This window comes from Colobus angolensis, unplaced genomic scaffold, assembly GCF_000951035.1.
Source record: "Colobus angolensis palliatus isolate OR3802 unplaced genomic scaffold, Cang.pa_1.0 Scaffold13, whole genome shotgun sequence".
In the NCBI taxonomy this organism is placed as follows: Eukaryota; Metazoa; Chordata; class Mammalia; order Primates; family Cercopithecidae; genus Colobus; species Colobus angolensis.
In genome coordinates this window covers 1,872,551-1,894,283 of record NW_012114252.1, presented here as the reverse complement: position 1 = coordinate 1,894,283, position 21,733 = coordinate 1,872,551, and the positions used below count along the sequence as shown (strand labels likewise).

General features: G+C 35.8%; 1 protein-coding gene across 1 annotated transcript in view; it reads right to left on the bottom strand.

Moving 5' to 3' along the window:
• The window catches only part of GPC5 (glypican 5), a 1,481,119-nt gene that overhangs the window by 1,419,667 nt on the left and 39,719 nt on the right, over positions 1 to 21,733 (bottom strand). Inside the window, exon 2 of the mRNA XM_011933784.1 lies at positions 17,276 to 17,437. Within this exon, the coding sequence (XP_011789174.1) occupies positions 17,276 to 17,437 (162 nt within the window). The remainder of the gene's footprint in view (positions 1 to 17,275; positions 17,438 to 21,733) is intronic.

The following is a 21,733-nucleotide window of genomic DNA, read 5'->3' as shown; positions in this document are numbered from 1 at the left end:
TATGTAACAAACCTGCACGTTATGCACATGTACCCTAGAACTTAAAGTATAATAAAAAAATAAAAAATAAAACAAAAAAAAAGAAGAATGTAGCACCTCCCATTTGAGATTAGATTAAAAAAAAAAAAAACAAAAAACTGTGGTACTTAAGTGGAAGAAGCCAGACACAGAAGGCTACATGATGTATGATTCAATTTATGTAACACTCTGGAAAAGGCAAAATTAAAGAGACAAAGATCTAGGGTAACTATTTGGGGTGAGGGAAATATTCTCTAATTGTAGTGGTTGTTGCATGACTAAATAACATTTGTCAAAATTCATAGCAGGTCCACCTAAAAAGTGTGCATTTTACTGTATGTTAATTGCCCCTACAATAAATATGACATTAAAGATGAAGAGCAAGTGAGTGTGAATGAGATCAAGAAAGCAAGAAGATTGTAGACAATTTAAAAAGTAAGACTGTTGAAAAATACATTAAGAAAAATACCAGTAACTTGAGAGCTGAGATAGGTCTAGTTTAAAAATTGATTAAGGTTAGTGAATATGTCCCAAGAGCAATTATTCTGCTTATATTTCTTTTTGTTTTGAAATGATACAGATTCAGATGATGCTGCAAAGAAAAACAAATGTACAGAGAAGTCCCTTGCACCCTTTACTCAGCGTCCCCCAGGGGTAGCATCTTGTGTAACCATAGTACAGTATCAAAACCAGGAAACTGACATTGGTAGAATCTACAGAGCTTACTCAGATTTTGTATGTATTTGTGTGTGTGTGTGTGGTGTGTGTGTGTAGCGCTATGCAATTTTATGATACGTAGCTTCGTGTAACCATCACCACTATCAAGACACAGAACTGTTCCATTGCCACAAAGGTCCCTCATACTACCCCTTTATAGAGACGTCCACCTTTCCCTCTCCCCGTCCCTAACCCCAGGGAACCACAATTTATCTTTCTCCATCTCTGTTATTTTTTTATTTCAAGAATGTTATATTTTTAGTCAGCATAATTCCATTAAAGTCCATCCAATTGTTTGCATGTATTGATAGTTGATTCCTTTTTATTGCTGAGTCATATTCCATGATATGGACATAATACAATGTGTTTACCCATTCACCTGTTGAAGGACATCCATTTCCTGTTTGGGGCTACTACAAATAAAGCTACTATGAACATTCGTGTATAGTTCTATGCATGAACATACTGCTTCATTTCTCTGAATAAATGTCCAAGCATGCATTTATTGGATAATACAATAAGTGCAGGTTTAATTTTAACAGAAACTGCCCAACTGTCTTCCAGACTGACTGTGCCATTTTACATTACCACAAACAGTGCCTCAATGATCCAGTTTCTCTGCATCCTTGTCAGCAACTGGTGTTATTACTATTTTCATTTTCACCATACTTGATAGGGTGTAGTGACATCTCATTATAGTTTTGAATTACATTTCCATGAAAGCTAGATGTTGCATATCTTTTCATGTACTTAGTTGTCATCTGCATATCCCTTCTGTAAAATGTCTATTCATATATTTTGTTCATTTTCTACTTAAAATGGATTTTTTTAACTGCTGAATTTTTAACACAGTCTAGATACAAGTACTTCATCACATATGCAGTTTGCAATTATTTGCTTACAGTGTTTTCATTCTGTTAACTTTTCTCTGAACGTGGTTTGTAAGTTTCACAAGGCCCAATTTTCCCTTTTACGAAACACGTGTGTTCTTGTTGTCTAATCTAAGAACTGTTCTTCTAGACCTAGGTCCCTACGATTCTTCTATTTTACTTTCTAAAAGTTTCATAGTTTTGCAGAAACTGTATGATCTATTTTGGGTTCATTGTGTATAATGTATAAAGTTTAGGCTTCCCTATGAATATTCAATTTCTCAACATAGTTTGTTGAAAAGGATATTCTTCCTCCATTGAATAGTCTCTGCACCTATGTCAAAATCAGGCACACTTGTGTAGGCCTGTTGTGGGGTTCTCTAATCTGTTCTGTGTGTCCATCCCTCCGTCAATATCACATGCTTAATTACTGTAGCTGTATAGCCTTATTATTAGGTAAAGTGATTCTTCTCACTTGTTTTTCAAAATTGTTTTAGCTATTCTAGGTCCTCTGACTTTCCATATAAATTTTAGAAAAAGCTTGACTTAAACAAACACTACATTTAACATGCTTGGACATGTCTCTTTACAGTCTCTTTAAAAATTTTCCAATATACAGTTGGCCGTTTGTATCTATTGGTTCTACACCCATGGATTCAACCAACCATGTACTGAAAATATTCAAAAAAGGAATTCCACAAAGCTCCAGAAAGCAAAACTTGCATTTGCCACACACTAAATACTATGTTGAACCCATGCAAATGAAGTGATGTAGAGGTGTTGCATTATTTTAAGTAATCTAGAGATGACTTAAAGTATAAGGGAGGATTTCAGTAGGTTATACGCAAATACTATGCCATTTTATAAGAGGGACCTGGGCTTCTGCGGATTTGGGTATTCAAGAGGGTCCTGGAACAAATCACCCTCGCCGCCCAGATATCAAGGGTAACTGTATATAACCAGTAGAAAACACATATTTAACCTAGTGCTGTCAAATGGCTTTCTAGAACAGTGGTACCAATCGTTAAATATATTCTTAAATATAATCTGCATTCAAAATACATAATTTCATTAAAATATACTAAATATATTGAGTAGAAGTTGCCAGATACATAGATAATTTAAGTCTACTTTGAAGGTTTATAATAAAAACAAAGCAGTTGGCCTAGATCATCCTAAAGCATTGCCCTGGGACTACAGCTAGTACATAAGCACATCAAAAATCACAATGTGAACAAAGCATTTACCATTCCTTCTTGAACAAATGGACACTTTTGAACCCTGCCTCTCTGCTTCTAAGTATGATTTGAAAAGAGGATTCCCAAATTATACTTTCCAGAGACTTTAAGGGCCCACCTCCTTCAACACTAGCTTTCCCCATGTAAAGAGGAAACCCCGTACAATGTCTTACAGATATGCAATAATATTTCACATTTTCAGCGGGTAGGAAATGTAGATATCCAATAGGTAATTTTATGAAACAATGATTAGCAACATTTAAACCAAAACAGAAATTGTCCTAATAAAACATGGGCCTTCACAGCAATTCAGTGACATCTTAGATTAAATTTTATGCCACATTCTATCATGCACAAAACCTCTCACATTATTCTGAGGGCTATGCATGTATTTATTCTGTGCTGTTTTGGAAAGGACTAATTTGAAGTTAATGATACTATCTAATAACTCACAAAGCATAATCAAAAAGCTTAGCTTTATGAAGACACATACCAACATAAACTACAAACATCCCTGAATGTGATCAGAATGAATAAGTAGTGTCAAAAATTTAAAGCCTCTCCTATATATTCTCATTTGGAAAAGGACCCTAATAAGACCACGGCATTTGTTAAGCCAGTCATTGAATAGTTTCCCATGGACTCTGTACCTCTGCATGAGTCTGTTGGTTAAACCTTAAATTTTAGCATTCACGTTGGTTTCCATTACAGTGAGAGTCAAAACATAGCAATTTAATACCACTTAATACAATTTGAAATTTCATTTTATTACCATTGGGCAGCAGAAAAGTCTGCTTTAAAAATGCGCCAATTATTATTGTTCATCAAATAATTGTTCTCAATGGCTGGTCTTTGTGAATTTTGAGGGTATTTTTGCCCAAAATCCTAAGCACTCACAATGTGACTCTTGGCAACCCCATCAGGCACAGTAATCCAAGGAGTTTGGACCACCAACCCCCTTCTCCTGCCTGGGCCCTGCAGCACTTCTGATAATGTGACAATTGGCTTCATACCATTTGCCGTAACACACTTAAAGAAAAGCTATCAGACAACTCCTGCCATGAAATGTTTTACTGCCTATCAAATATTGAAGAAAAATATACTCCATTAATAAATAAAGAATAGCTAACATATGCTAAGTGCTCATTATGTACCAGGCACCAAACTAAGTACTTTACAGGGACTACCTCAGTTAAGCCTCATTAATTGTAGCCTAGAAGAAGGTACTATTATTCTTCCATTCTACAAGCAAGGATATCGAGGTCCAGCTAGAAGAAGTTACTATTGTCATCCCACTATACAAGCAAAGAAGACTGAGGCCCAGATGGCAAGTCTTGAGACCAGATCCAAACCCAGACCCTTTAACTCTAGACCCTTCTTCTTAAATCCGTAGGCATATTCCCTATCCTATCACAAAATCAGTTTCCCACACCAAAGACCAATGTTTGTTCTACTACAAAGCATGTTCAATTTATTTCTACTTAAGGAAAATAATATTGAATATGTTTCCTAAGTTAACATTCAAGTTAAGTTTATGCCCTGAGGGAATGAAGTTAAATAAAGAGTACAAGAAAACAGTATCCTTTAAGGTGCAAAAGTTCAATTATCTTTGTTTATACAAAAGTTAGCCCATAGGCAGCATTACCCTGGAAAAAAATGAGTACAGCACAGCTATCCAACAATTACCGTTTATTTACTGTTCTCACTCTCTGGGTCTTGAGATGCCATTTCAACCCTTTGCCTTCTGCATAAAAGCTATAGCCTCTATACCACATTTATTGCTACATATATTTTATGATAAAAGCATAAAGATATGCATGGGTAATTTCCCAGCATGAACAGCCACATTGAGAAATGGTTATAAAATTTAAGTCCTCTATTTGTCTGAGGAAAGAAAGGTATCTTATTTTCCATTTTATCTTATCCTTTTACCAAATCAATATTATGGGTGATGGTGTAATATTTTCATCTTAATCTGATATTTCCCCAATTCTATTTAAAAAAGCTGAAATATTAAGAACATTTCTACATTTTTAATAAACTATATTTCATAGTTTACAATAAGTTATGCCATTTTATAATTTTAAATTTGACAGTAATGTCACTTACACAAGCTGCAAATATTTCTAATTAGATAACAAATAATATAATAAAAATATATCAGCCCAGCACGGTGGCTCATGCCTGTAATCCCAGCACTTTGGGAGGCTGAGCTGGGTGGATCACTTGAGGTCAGGAGTTCGAGACCAGCCTGGCCAACAAGGTGAAACCCTCTCTCTACTAAAAACACAAACAGAAATTAGCCCGATGTGGTGGCATATCCCTATAATCCCAGCTACTCAGGAGGCTGAGGCATGAGAATTGCTTGAACCCAGGAAGTGGAGGTTGTAGTGAGCTAAGACCCTGCCACTGTACTCTAGGCTGGGCAACAAGTAAGACTCTGTCCCCCCGCCAAAATAAAAGACAATAAAAAGATATTATTTAAATAATTGATAACTATTAATATTATTTGGTTAAAAGAATTTGATTCATATAAGAACAGCAAAGGTGATCCTATTATGAGAATTACCACTAAGACTTCAAAATTGAGTCCCAACAGTTTTAAGTTCACCATAGAACTTTACTTGCCAACTGGGTTATTGATTAATAAAGAATTCTATTTTCAATTTTTACATAAGCATGTTGTACCTTTTATAATTAAAGGAAAACAAATTTCTCATATACAAACTCATGATTTTCATCATATAACTTTATACAGTGCTCTGCATTACACATATTCCCCCTTCAATGTTCAAAGTTATAAATTTCACTCAAGTTGATTTTATTTATTTGCATTATTTATTTATTGAATGCCCTTTACTCTTAAATTATGTTAAATATTGGCAATATGTTTTGTTGTGTAGAATTGGGAATTACATCAAAATCAATTGTATTTTCATATCTAGAAATATTTTATTACAGAAATATTTGTATCACACACAGAGCCAGACAGCGGAGAGACACTGGAAACCTCCTGGCTCTTCCAAGACCATTAGTTACTCTTCTACCCTGGATAAGATCAGCCCCCACCGGACGTCTCTGTCACACCACCAATGTGCTTCCTTCTTTGAGAACTCTTGAGAAACCGGTCACAGTTTGTCTCACTCCAACTCCACCAACAGACTTGGAGACTCCAAAGTCCATGTGGAAGCCCCTCCTACAGCCTGGGCTTCTTTAATCCACTACCCTCCAGGCACCTCCATCACAGACGCAACCCTGATATACTTTACCATAATCAGGCCTACCGGGCTTCAGTTCTTTTCCTACTATGTCCAGGGTCCACTAAGGATCATAAGAGATACAGAAAGTGACCACATCTTGCCACCTCCGCTACAAACACCCAAGTCACCATGGTGCCTCTTTTCTGTAGGCTATTATAGATTACATAACTTGATAGAGAGCTTATTTTATTATCTTATTTCATTTTATCATTCTCTATGACAGGGTATTGCTCTGTCTCCCAAGCTGGAGTGTAGTGGTGCAATCGTGGCTCACTGCGACCTTCCTTTTTTTTTAATTTCAATAGGTTTTTGGGGTACAGGTAGAGGAATTTGGTTACATGGATAAGTTCTTTAGTGGTGACTTCTGAGATTTTGGTGCACCCATCACCCAAGCAGTGTGCACTGTACCCAGTGTAGTCTTTTATCCCTCACCCACCTCCCACCCTTCCTCATAAGTCCCTAAAGTCCATTGTATCATTCTTATGTCTTCGCATCCTCATAGTTTAACTCCCACTTATCAGTGAGAACATACGATGTTTGGCTTTCGATTGCTGAGTTACTTTTTACTTAGGAAAATGGTCTCCAACGCCATCTAGGTTGTTGCAAATGCCATTATTTTGCTCCTTTTTTATAGATAAGTCCTATTCCACGGTATATATATGTATATACACCACATTTTCTTTACCCACTCATTGACTGATGGGCATTTGGGCTGCTTCCATATTTTTGCAATTGCAAATTGTGTTGCTACAAACACGTGTGTGCAAGTGTCTTTTTCATATAATGACTTCTTTTCCTCTGGATAGATATCCAGTAGTGGGATTGCTGGATCAACGTAATCAGGGTAGTTTACATTCCCACCAGCAGTGTAAAAGTGCCCCGTTTTCACCACATCTGTGCCAACATCTATTATTTTTTGATTTTTTAATTATGGCCATTCTTGCAGGAGTAAAGTGGTATTACATTGTGGTTTTGATTTGCATTTCCCTGATAATTTGTGCCGTTGAGCATTTTTTCATGTTTGTTCACCATTTGCATATCTATGTTGAATAGAAGTGGTGAAAGTGGGCATCCTTGTCTTGTTCTAGTTCTCAGCGGGGAATGCTTTCAAGTTTTCCCCATTCAGTATAATGTTGACTGTGGGAAGACAGAGTGATTATTTTACAATCAAACCACACCTATCATAAAAACTTCTGTTTCAGAATAAATGTCTAAGAGGCCCCAGAAGACCTGCCCCCATGGCCTCTGTGATATCCTTTCCGATCACCCTCCATATGCTCCACACATGCTGCCTCCTTGCTGCTATTCCTCTGACAGCTGAGGCCCACCTCTACTTTACGGCTATGTCCTTGTCCTGGAATGTGTTTGTCCCAGATATCCACATGACTAACTCCTTCACTCTCTTCAAATTTTTGCTGAAATGTCCACTTTTTCCCTGATTATCCAATTTAAAATTACAGCTCTCCAGTATTTCCGTTCCCCTCACCCTGCTCCACATATTTTTCAAAACATTTAATACATCCTAACTTCTATCTGTATTATATTTATTTTCTATCTTTCCTGGTTGAAATGGGAACTATCAAGACAGGGATCTTTGTTCCATTCACCAATGCATCCAAGCACTTTAAACACAGTGCTGCCACATGCAGGCTGCCCCATGATTGCTGGATGGATGAATGGACCTCCTGCCACCTTCAGCCTTCCACTGTACCTGCTCAACCATGTGTCAGCACTCCTCTACTTGTACTTTCTCCCTAGGCACTAGGAAAGGATAAAAACGAAAGCAGTCACACCATCATAGATACAGGTTTTACTATTAAATACATGACTCCAATGTTAACCCTCTACCTGGTTTTTGGTTAATTACCTTTTCTATTTCCCACAAAAACTATTTCAAATCACATATGCACTTCCATTTCATGTCATCCCCTGTGCTGCGGCAGGATGTGCTGTTTCTATGCACATGGCCATTCAGTGTGGTCACCCCAAAAATTGAGTGTTCTGACAACAGGCAGAAGGGAGAACAGTATGCTGTCATGTGCTATATGCCACATAACAACCATGATAAAATACAAATTAGCATCTCATGATAAAGTAAAAGGTAAAAATACATTATTGAGTTTCAAAATAATGTCTCAGATATTTTAATAGTATCATTATTTTATCTTCCCTGTAAAACTAATTAATGTGGTCACAAACCATCATAGATAAAATTTTGTAGGGTCTTGAAAAAACATAAAACCATAAGACCTCAAAATACTGAAAATGTTATTTTTTAAACTCAATAGTTACACTGGATATTTGACAGGGTAAGTCACGCTTCCAAAAACTAAATATTTTGACACAAAAATAGCTATTAAAAAAGCCCCATCAGGCCGGGCGCGGTGGCTCAAGCCTGTAATCCCAGTACTTTGGGAGGCCGAGACGGGCGGATCACGAGGTCAGGAGATCGAGACCATCCTGGCTAACACGGTGAAACCCCGTCTCTACTAAAAAATACAAAAAACTAGCCGGGCGAGGTGGCGGGCACCTGTAGTCCCAGCTACTCGGGAGGCTGAGGCAGGAGAATGGCGTGAACCCGGGAGGCGGAGCTTGCAGTGAGCTGAGATCCGGCCACTGCACTCCAGCCCGGGCGGCAGAGCGAGACTCTGTCTCAAAAAAAAAAAAAAAAAAAAAAGCCCCATCAAAAAAACTGGCAAGTAATGTAATACATCAAGATATATTTCAACAAAATTTGTTAATAGAATTTATAATAGTAATAGGATAGCAATAATTGATGATAAAATTATTACTCGATTTTACTGTAACTTTGTTCTTCACATAAAATAGACTTAAATGTATTCAAATGCTCCCTCAGTCTTTGTCTTTCCACCGGCCTCTTGTAAATAGGGAGATACCCTACTTTCAATACTAAAACATTTCACTGCGTTGAAATAATAATTCCATGGCACGTATTTGCAAAATATATTAGCTGATACTATTGACAAAAAAAATCCCAGATTCATATACTAAGTGCACAGGGCTAAACTAGAACACAAAACAAAACACTCATGTGAATTTTACTTTTTAACAGCATTCAAGTTTTATATATCATTATCAATATAATGGTTAAGTTTGTTCCATGGGGTAAAAATTTTTTTAAAGAATTCATAAAAATTGAATTACAAAATGAGTGTCATACCACACAATGCTTACATTACAATTTTCCCTTGATATATATTTCTACACATTAATTGGAAAAATACTATTTTAATTAAGCTGATTTTATTTTTTCCTAAAATATTTAGTATAAGAAATAAAATATTTAAATATAATATATTTTGGATCTTAAAAAAATTATTGTTTGCAGATTATTATTGCTTTTAAAAGCAAATATTCCTAAGATAAATTAGTTCTGTTTTAAAATAAACTAATAATTGTTTATTTCTTTCCATGGATTGCAAAAGTTAACATTTTGCAAAAACAAAACGTGTTAACATTTGAAAATATAAAATGAACTCAATTTAACTAATACTAAAAATAAAAGATTATACACTTTGTCTATACCTTATACAGGACCACTATACTTTTTATGTTTGGTCTGAAAAAATCGTTGCTCCCAAAATATCTAACAGACAACAGGCTGATCAAAAAGTATGCAGTTTACATTCATTCTGAGAACCCTGTGTTGGGTATTCAATATTTCTCTGCTTATATAATAAATGTAAGGGACTGGAAGATACATTATCTCACTATCTGGGGAGGAGAAGAGAGTATCACACAAGAGTGGGAGATCTCTGGGTCAGAGAGAATGATCTGAGAATGGTGGCTTCATGGATTGATGTTGGAGGACTGGAAAAGACTTGCAAAAATAGAAATCAGCATTTAATTTGAAATTATTGAAAGTATGTGGTCTTTAGACTTTGTCTTCCTCTATCGCCATCATTTCATGAAAGTTATTTTACACATACATCATGAGTGGGTTGCATGTATATAACGTGTGCGTTTTGGGAACTGGAAATCGGGAAAAGTTTCATATACAGTTAACATGACAGGAAAGAGGCAGACAACAGCAAATTTTTAAAAAGCAAGGGAGCAGAGGTAGGAGTGACCATGTGACTGCAAGCTTTGTGGCGTGCAGAAACTGCGTGGGGAGCTTGGATTTCTACAGCACGTAAAAAGAAATTTGAATTACTTTAGTTAAAACTTTAAGATGTAGAAATCCAATGTGATATCTGTGCCTAAGACAGAAATTTTAAATACATACAAAATGCAACATGATATATATCCTAACTGTGTACACATGTTGGTATGATGTATTCATAAGGGAAAATAAATAAAATACAAAATAAAGAACTGCATGTGAAGAGATATGCAGACACCCTAATAATCAGAGAGGACCACACATTTAGAAAACAAGACACAACATCATTATTAGTTCAGTAAAACTTTTAAAATTCTGACAATACTTAAGTGTTAGGAAAAGTATGAAAATATGAGAATGCACACAAACTACTGGAGTGAGTTTAAATTGGTTTTGCTACTTAGAAGAGCAATTTTAGAAAATACCTAGTAAAGTAAACAAGTGCATAGCCTATAAACCACAACTGTGCTTCTATGTGTGAACCCCGGAGAAACATGTACCCATGGAGATATGATCAAGAATGTTCACTGCAACATTTCAAGTGCAAAAATAGGTTAAAATTATTAAAATATCCATCAACAGAATAAATAAATGTCACATATTTATAAAAATGAATTTTATCAATCAAATCAAATGGATAAAAGGGATGGATAGACACACAGATTAATCTCAAAAACATAACTAGTTGTAATCTCACAAATGTCCTGTCCTTTTACTCAACACGTAAGTAGCATTCAAGAGTCATCTCTACGATTCTCTCTGCATAAGATAAATGAATATAAGCATGACTGTAGTCCCAGCTCAGGAGGCTGAGGTTGGAGGATTATTTGAGCAACACAGTTTGAGCCTAGGAGTTTGAGAAATTGAGTATCTTATTTTAAAAAGCAGGTGAATTGAGAATGAGAATATAAATGTAATTTGTGTATTTTCTTCTTTTGTGCTAACAGATACTAGCTACTCTTAAGGAAGAAGAAAGAAGGAGGGAAGGAGAGAGAGAATCTCTTGTTTTCTTTCACAAGTCTTCTTGCTAAGTATCATTCATTTATTCATGCAGTTCATTTAATTATATTTGCTGAATATCTGCTCTGAGTTTCAAAAATTAAAAACAAATAGCAAAATGATAAATACCTGATTAAATGTCAACTCATCTAGTCAATAGATGTACAGTTCTTACATTGAAAAGATTTCACTGAAAGTGTGTTTAATAAAAAACCAAGAACTCTTTCACCAGCTATAAGCAAATTACTGTGTTTGCAAGATGAGATTACCATAGCCATAAGTGATATTATCATAACTATTATCTGTCAGAATTAAAACAACTAAAAGTTTACTTCTTAAAGTTTAAAAAAGAAACTTGGAAAAGTAAACCTGATCTTAGATCTATAGTTAATATTTTTCTACTATTGATATTATTTCATGTGAAGCAAGCTTTATTTCCAGCTGAAAAGTAATTTAAGCTCTTGCAACTTTTATCTAGAACAGGAAAATTGCCTGGTTTCTCATAATTAATATGAGCCTGCTGACACAGATTCAAAAGAAACAATTTTTAACATTTCAGAGATAAAGGATAGTTGAATAAAGACCAATTGCACTGATAGCTGCTGTATTAGATAACACACTAAACCATGCACTGCCTAAAACTGAACAAGGAAAAGAATGCAATCCCATTCAGAATGCCATTGACATAAAAACTTTCATGTGCCCCTTTATAGTTTAGAAATTAATAAACTAATAAATATGTGGACATATTAGGAGTCTGAGTGATCCAGTAAAAGTAAAATGGATTTAACATTTTGACACTGTGTACAATCTAGTACCTAATGATGCTAGCCCCCAGTAGGTGCTCAAAAGATATATTAAATGCATCAACAGAGGAATTAAAGAAAGGAAGAAGATGGAGGGAGGGAGAAGAGAGGAAAGGAATCTCTCATTTTATTTCTGAACCATTTTCTTGCTAAGTACCATCCATTCATTCATTCATTCATTCCTTTATTCATACAGTTAATTTACTTACATTTGCTGTGTATCTGATCTCAGTGCTAGAGATAGAAACAAGCAAGTCTACCCAACACTACCAGCGTAGGCTGCCTGTTCTCTTAACCTTGATCAAGTAATTCTCAGAGTTTAAAATAGCAATATGTCTTTATCCTTCCTAGGAAATTTTTTTTTTTTTTTTTTTTTTGAGGTGGAGTCTCGGTCTGTCGCCCAGGTTGGAGTGCAGTGGCGCAATCTGGGCTCACTGCAGGAAAAATTTTAAATATAGTCCACTTCTGTAAAGCATAGCTGAAGTGACTTAAATAAGATTAATGTACTCTATGCTTGATATTGCAACATTTATATAAATCTATTTGCCCTCATATTCATTAATATATTTGAATATTAACTGTCCTGTGTCTTTTACTATGTGTGTGTGTGTGTGTGTGTATACTTTAATTTTACAGTAGCAGCTATATGATAGCTATACACTTTACAGTAACTAGTATCTATTAGCATAAAGGATAAAAATCCGTAAGTTATATTCATATTCTCAATTCATCTGCTTTTTAAATATATTTAATTTCAAGGATATTCCCACATTTCATTAAAAATAGAAATCTATTTTTTAATAAATTCCTGAATCTAACATTTCAACCCCAGAGGACAGGCTTGCCAGTCTTTCAAAAACATATAATCAAGGAATAAAAATTTAATTAGCCAAGAGATGAAACAAAAAAATGTTAATTTTTGTCCTAACTATCCCTTACAGTTAGACTCTAGCAATAACATTCATTTTTTAGAATTCTACATTTCCAGTTATATATATAGCTGGAAATTTTCCAGAATAAAGACTTAGTATCTACCATATATTTTAGAAATATATGAGCACGATGAAGTTGAGAGAAATAGGAAAGGTTTCATTTCTAAGGAAAGATATAACATTTTAACCTTATCTTCTAAATATTAAAACAAAACACAAGCTTTCAATAGTGTCTTCCAAAATACTATTTTTTATTTTTTGAAAGTCATGTTGAAATTTTTGCATAGTTAAAAATTATAAAACTAAATTTCATTATTTTATTTAAACAGAGATTTAAAAACTGAAAAATATATCAGCTGGAAAAGAGTTGCTTTTTTACAGAAGATGACATATTCTCCATCAATTTCCCCTATTTCTCCATGCATCACACCATATTGTCATGTATAAATAAACAAAACATTTATAACAAATTTCCAAAATATTTTTAAAGCAGAAAATCCTACAGTCATAGCAAAACCACCAATGGGAAACAAATTCTCGTATCATCCCAGGCTGTTCTGCTTTATTCATGAACATTACTAAGCCCCTGAAAATGAAGAACAGTTATTGTTTGCACTGTGACAAAGCCAACATTCCTCCTTGCAAACAGCACTGCTTATTTATGAACAACAACTGACATAAGGATAGCAGTTTGCTTTTTCTGCCCTATAAAATACTGCATGGACGATTGCCCTTAGAATATAGTGAAGTCCCAGGTCATAATCATGAGTCCTTCTAAAAACAGATTTTTGGCCAGGCATAGTGGCTCATGCCTATAATCCCAGCACTTTGGAAGAACAAAGTAGGTAGATGGGTTGAGCTCAGGAGTTCGAGACCAGACAGGGCAACACGGCAAAACCCCATCTCTACAAAATATCAAAAATGAGCCAGGCAAGGTGTCATAAGCCTGTAGTCCTAGCTACTCAGGAGGCTGTGGTAGGAGAATCACTTGAGCCTGGGAAGTTGAGGCTGCAGTGAGCCATGTGATCATATCATTGCACTTTGGACTGGGCAACAGAATGAGACCCTGTCTCAAAAATTAATAATAGAAAAAATGAAAATAAATAAAAAATAAAAGCAGATTTTTGTCTGTTTTGTTTATTTTAAGAAAATGTGGGCTGCGCATGGTGGCTCATGCCTGCAATCCCAGCACTTTGGGAGGCCGAAGTGGGTAGATCATGAGGTCAGAAGTTCAAGACCAGCCTGGCCAACATGGTGAAACCCCGTCTCTCTACTAAAAATACAAAAATTAGTTGGGTGTGGTGGCACGCATCTGTAATCCCAGCTGCTCAGGAGGCTGAGGCAGGAGAATCACTTGAACCTGGGAGGCGGAGGTGGCAGTGAGCAGAGATCACACCACTGCACTCTAGCCTGGGCGACAGAATAAGACACTGTCGCGGAAAAAAAAAAAAAAAAGAAAAAAGAAAGAAGGAAGGAAAGGAGGGAGGAAGGGAAGAAAGGAAAGGAAAGGAAAGGAAAGGAAAGGAAAGGAAAGGAAAGGAAAGGAAAGGAAAGGAAAGGAAAGGAAAGAGGAAAGGAAAGGAAAGGAAAATCTGCCTAAAGCAAACACAAATAAATTTCTTTAAAAAACAGAGGAGTTGTCCTAGAGGCGAATTCTAGCCTAACTGGAATATACATAGGCAGTGGACTACAGAGCCCAGCGTGAATTTCACATAGGATAATCTTAGGTCTCTTCTAACAACAGCTGTCAGCATGGCTTCCTCTCTCCCGCCTGCATTTCTAACCTCCCAGCTTTCATCTAACAACAGTGTGACTTCTGCTAAATCCACAGACACAAGTGATCATCCTCATTGACTGTATTCAAAGGATTGCTCCAAAAAATATGTTTCCGTGGGGTCCCATAAGGTCCATGAGGGAAGAGACCATACTACATTCCAGTCCAATGTCTTTTATAACCTACAATATAACTCGGAAAGCAGATTAATATTGTTGAACTAGGAAACATAAATGAACTATTTGAAAACTAAAAAATCAAAATGTAGCAAATTTACTTACATCATTTGAGAAATTAATTGATTTCTCTATTAAATTTCTCTCAAGTAGACTGTTTCCCAAAAAAATGTATTGACTGCTTCCTTCTTATAAAGGCTTTATATTGTTTTCAGATATTTTAATTGCACAGAAACTAAATGGAGGGCATTTTACTTAATGATAAGGTAGCCTGCTCATTTATGATATGGCAAATTGATCCCTCGTATTGCTTTTGGCATATACATTTAAGCTTGTTTTTACAGAAATAAGCTTGAAGCTACTTATTCAATTCAATAAAAGTGGGTATTCTTATAAGGGAATTTGGTTCCAGAAAAGTTAGCCTTTAGGCAAATTTCTTTTAAATTTGTCTTCCCTTGTGATTCTTAAGTAAAACTTGACATCTACTAAGGAAGACATAATTTATTATTAAAAAATCATATTTAAGAATGCCTCTATACTTTTTATAATTAATTTTTAAATAGCAAAACTCACCCTAATGAATAAAGAAGATACAATTTAGTAAACAGAAAACAAAGGTTTACATAAAATTAGCTGACGCTTCAGTAGAGATGATCTCAACGTATATTTCTACTACTGAGATAGTTATCACTAAACTTTTAGCAGTATCAGCAAAACTTTTCACTAGCCTCAATCCATCTTAAAAGTCTAAATATTCCAGGTTTCCTAAACCTTTGAACATAATGTGCTCTATCTTGATCACATATCCCAGATTCAATATGAATCCAATTCACCGTTTTAAGCATATACCCACCTACCACAAACTCCCTGTTCTGCTCAGACTGATATATTCACTGCATGGCCTCCAAAATGTATATTCCGTATTGTACATACTATCCTTTTCATGAGAAAAAAATACAATTTTCTGTAGATGGTTAACGGCTTCTAACTCAGCTAAATCACAAATCTTTGTTTAAAATGTATATCAGTAAATCGTCCTCCAACAATTTCACATGAATAAATCCTACAATAGAAATAAAGTTGTTCTGTGGGGCATCTAAAAAAGTAGCTAAATTAATAAAACCTTAAAATCTGACATTTCACACTTCCTACAAAAAAGCATTAATTCATCATGAACTACACTTTAACTTAAATTTTATTCTGATTTATGGCATTTATTTTATTTAATAACTATCATTTAAAAAAATTAAAGAGCTCTGTGATTTACTTATATATGTACACAAAGTAAATTATTCAAATAGATTGACATTAATATACTTATTTAAAAGGAATACTAACAGAAGTTATATTCTGCACTGAACAAAAGTAATAATTTGAAAAGCTGTATAATCTAGGTATTTTCATTCTAGTCATACACAGAATAGCTAATGTTTTATAAGAGGAAAAATAAATTAAGTTATTTTATTGTAGTAATAAGGAATTTTATAGAAGAGATGACTAAAATAAGAAAAAGATCATGTATTTTTCAGTGTGCCTTGTAATTTTATAACCCATTAATTTTACATCTGAACATATTGTTTGAATTAAGGTTGAGTTCTAGTCTTAACCGACCCTTAAACATCCAATTAACATTTCCTGTTTTACTATTTATCAGACTTGCTTGCACTTTGATATATTCCACTGGTGTTCTTATGAAAACCATATGAGGTTATAGCGAGGAAATTTCAAGAGTATTTCCTCAAATAACAGGGGCCTGTTCGGGGGTTGGGGGCAAGGGGAGGGAGAGCATTAGAACAAATACCAAACGCACGCAGGGTTCAAAACCTAGATGACGGGTTGACAGGTGCAGCAAACCACCATGGCACAATGTATACCCATGTAACAAACCTGCATGTTTTGCACATGTATCTCAGAACTTAAAGTAAAATTTTATATAAAATAAAATTATGTGACATCCAAAAAAAATTTAATAGATGAATCTATAATTATCCAGTTAAAAGCAATGAAATTTTATGTTATAGAACTTTTCCATGAAATCTAATCATTATGTCTGTTCATATTAAAGTACAGCTATGGGTCAGAATGTTGGCAGACCTGGAAGAACCCTATAGCAGTATACATTTCCAACGATCATTTCTCTAATATAACAGTCCAACTCAGTTTCCCCAGTTCAACTCAATATATATGCCCACAATGACCTCAGAAACAAGTTTCGAAGGTGAGAAAAAGTTAAAATCTCATTTTATACCAGAATATTATGTAAATAGAAGGAAATAAACCCAGTCAAGTTTGCCAATGTAACTATCTTAGGCAAACTGCATAACACAGCCGGTCCTTAGTTGCAGAATTCAAGATCCACTTACCTTGAAAAGCAGCCGCATTTCGAGATATTAGAAACTTTAATGCAGAGCTGGATGTTTGAAGGAACTGTTGCATGTCCTGGTGAGCTGCAATCTGATATCTTTCCTCCATCTTCCTGGTGCAACATGTAGGCTTTGTGGATATGCAAACCTGAAGATCAGGTCCTGGAACACACAACATTTTTCAGAATGATTACCTGTCCATTTAACAAGTATTACATGTTTTATATCAGGTGTTATGACCAGTCCTGCACACAAAGGACTCACATTCTATGTGAGGAATGGATTTTCTAGAGTACTTGCCATAAGAAAGTTTCTCCATTGCCCATGAACACAGTCATGAACAAAATATTCTAAACCATTAACTCTTTGCTCAAATATTATATTAACTTCTTGGTCAAATATTAAGTATCTCCACTCAATAGAAAGCAAATTAACTATTATGTAAGTACAGAATTCAGTCAAGAAAAAGGTTTTGTTTGTGTGTGTGTGTGGTTTTTTTGTTTTTTAGTTTTTTTGTTTTTTTGTTTTTTGCTTATTTTATCAATTCAGCCAAAATTGTTTGAAATAAATATGTTATAGATAATTATGTGGACTAAAATAACTGCTTTTCATGGAGAAATGGAACTGAATTTTGAACATCACATAAAGGTCAAACAACTTGACCTGATTGCCCAGCTGCCATCAGGCTTGTGCTGCTTGTGAAGTAGGCGATCTCTGCGATAATGACAAGCTGGGAGATCAAGGCCCCCACGGGCCCAAGCTCAGCATCCAAGATTCCACTTACTATATAGCTGGTGAGAGACAATTCAAACCATTAAAAGCACTTCTTAGTTGTACAATCATATTTAGAAAAATCCTGTGAAGATGTATATTCCATGAAATGCAAAGTTATTAAGACATGAAATGTAAGCATTATAGTTACCAAAAAACCTTTGTTAGTATCACTAAACTCTCATCCTGGTAGGGACCCAGGACAAGCACCTTTACGCACAGCGGATATGCTAGAGGACAAAGAGGAAAAGATGCGGAGCACAGAGAGTGAGTGCCCAAAGAGGAAACCTGAGGGAGAGAGTTGATGTGAGCCCCAGGGCATTCCAAGGCTACTAGATTATATGTAAAGCTCAGGACAATTTTATTTATGTGATAGCCTAATATAATACAGTTATTTCCTTACTTTAGAATAAGAAGAAGAACTGTGGCCCTAAATCTCTGGGAGTTTCACAGGTTCCACATTAGTTCTTCTTCAATTTTAGATCAGCAAAATAGGTGCATGCACACAGACACACACACAAGACTCATGCACCTAACAGCCACCTTTCAAGCTCTTCCTACTGTTTCACACAGAGTTGGCCTCAGGTCTCATGTTTCCAAAAGTTGTTTCTGGGTCAGAGGAAAATATGTGAAACCACTCTGAGCTTCCTGTCAACATGAGACACCAAAATCTCTAACAATTTTGGCTGTAGTTTAAGTCAGACAAATAACAAACGACAGAATTTCGGCACTTTACAAAGGCTAAGAAGCATAAAATATTCATAAGTGTCACAGTAGGTAACATTTTGGCAATTGTTTTTCACTTATCTTACCTAAAGTTACCGAAGAGCAAATTCTATTTCAAACAGTAAAATTGTTTGGAAGAAAAAAAAAAAAAACAAAAGCCATCTTCTCAACTTTATTCCTAAATTGAAGGATTGAGGAATTAGCATCCAGAGAAAAGCAATAACAGAGACTGAAGAAAAGAATTAATGAATAAATCTTAAAGTTTATAAACATATTTAGTGTAGAAAAGACTGCTGAGGAACAAAAAGAACAATAACAGCAGATCATAGCAAACATCTCTTTGAAATTTAAATATCTAACACTGTTTTGTTAGACCAGTTCCTAAACATGTCCTGTGAAGGCCTCCAAGTTGTGACCCCTACTTTCCTCCCTCCTTCTTCAGTCTCGTCTCCAGAAACACTGGCCATTGTACTCTTTCCATCACACTCTGGCCTTATTTCAGCTCTCCGTGTTCACCAAGCTCTCTCTTGCCACACAGCCATCTTCCATGGTCTTCTCTCTGTCTCAAACACCCTCACCCTACCTGTTCCCATGCACGCATGCAGCAAACCCTCACTTATTTCATCCCCACCTATTTTTCTTTACATCTTCACTCAGTCTTTCCAAGGGGAAGTTTCCTTAAGCCCCCAGACAGCTCAAGCCCCTGTTACACATTCCTGGAGAGCTACATACCTCTCCATTGCACTTAACAGGGTTGCAATTTTATACTCGTTAATATGATTACTAATTAATTATTCCTGTGACCGATACTGTAAAGCTCCACACGGAGGATTTTTTGCTAATGATCATATCCCAATTGCCCAGCACATTGCCTAAGACATTATAAACACTCAATTTTCATTCATTAAACCAATAGTTATGACTCTGCCATGTATATGCATTACCTCATTTAACCATCACATCAACCCTGTGATAGAGGTGCCATTACTACCACAGTTTACATATGAGGAAATGGAGGCATAAAGAGGCTTGAAAACTGTCCAGCATCACATGCCTACATACTACAAAATGGTAGAGCTGGTGTTTGGAAACAGGCAGGCTAATTCCCAAGCTATATTCCTCACCATTAGTCCACTAAGAGGAAAATAACTGTCTTAAGTCTGTAAATGGTTTGTTTACAGACAAAACTGGCCATTTTCTACTCCTGTTTTGAAAGAAGGTATCTGTTTGGTAAGTTACAAGAAAATAAATTTCAGGTTAAGAATTACCCATGAAGTTTTATTTAAAGTAAAATAGGCTAAAATATATAGAGTTCCCATTTGCCTTTTTGCCCAAATTTTAAATGGTAGAAAGTATACCTAAAAAGATGTTACAAATTGCCTTGACTGCTATTCTAAACATAAGAGGGAAACCGTCATGTCTTAGCAGCCACTCTGAGTAAGCTTGTAGAGCAATTTAGACCACTTAGCATAAGTACCTTTGTCAAGTTGATAACGGTCTGCGTGGATTAACTCAGACTTTCACGTAGAATCTTGGACATTTGTAATGACAACATTAAACTAAATTCCAAACCAAATTAAGACTGTACTTCAAAGATCAATTTATCTCTCCTTGGCACATTTCCATCAGTATCACTTATAAGATAAGCTTAAATAATTCAGAGTTGGGGTCACAGTGAAAAGGGAAACGAGTTGACAGGAAATGCATTCCCTAAGTTACTATATCAGTCCAAAAGACAGACAAGATGAACAAAATCCACAGGGAAAGAGCCATCTTTTACATTCTGTTTACAGTATCAGCACAAAGGGCATAATAAGATGTTTGGGTGACATAAAGCCCAGGCTCCTATTGTAAATAGAACAGGCATCATAAGAAAGCAAAGCTAGAGCGAACCTAGATACTATTATGCATGGTAACTAGAGGTCTCTGAAGATTTCAACGCCTGGCTTCGAGGAACACGGCATGATCCCAGAATTCTATGAGACAGCAAGAGTACACAACCCAGGCTCTGGAGTGACAGTCACGTTTCTAAACAATAAAATCAAACTACAAAGGAAACAGAGTACTAAAAACAAAACTAAAAATAAAACAGTATGTGCCTCAATGAAGGAGACTTCAACCAGAATTATGGGGATATTTCTGAATTCTCACCCAGAAGCAGCAGTAGTGGTTAACACGTCTTCCTTTTGGTTCACTAGCATAAGAAATTTACAGATTATCTACCTGCTTGTATATTTTTAATATGCTAAATAGAAACATCAGGAGGCATTCTGGAAATATGGTGGCAGTGGCAGTGGCAGCATCATTTTCACTATCTCCAAATCCCCACATAAAACCAGATAGAACTAGAAAACCAACTCCCAAAAAACAAAAACAAAATCAGATGACATGATACCACCACAAACTTTAAAATACAAAGAGAATGGGGATAAACCAGCAATAGGCACAAGATCTTCATGGTATCAGAGGAGGGCACAGGGTAGAAGAAAGATGCAACGGAGCAATGTCTGAAGGATTTGAGATCAGGAGAACCCCAAACTATGAAGCAGGAGTCACAGGAATGCACAGAGACTCACTTGAGAATACAGTCACTCCCCCACTTAACCATGGTTCCACTTTCCACGCTTTCAGTTCCCCACAGTCAATCACAGTCTGAAAATATTAAACGGGAAATTCCAGGACTAAAAATCTTACAAGATTTTGCCCAGGTGTGGTGGCTCATGCCTGTAATCCCAAGCACTTTGGGAGGCCAAGAGCAGATCACTTGAGGTCAGGAGTTTGCAACCAGCCTGGCCAACATGGCAAAACCCCATCTCTACTACCACTACAAAAATTAGCCAGGCATGGTGGCGTGTACCTGTAATCCCAGATATTCAGGAGGCTGAGGCAGCAGAATCGCTTGTACTTGGGAGGTGAAGGTTGCTGTGAGCCAAGATCACGCCACTGCCCTCAAGCCTGAGG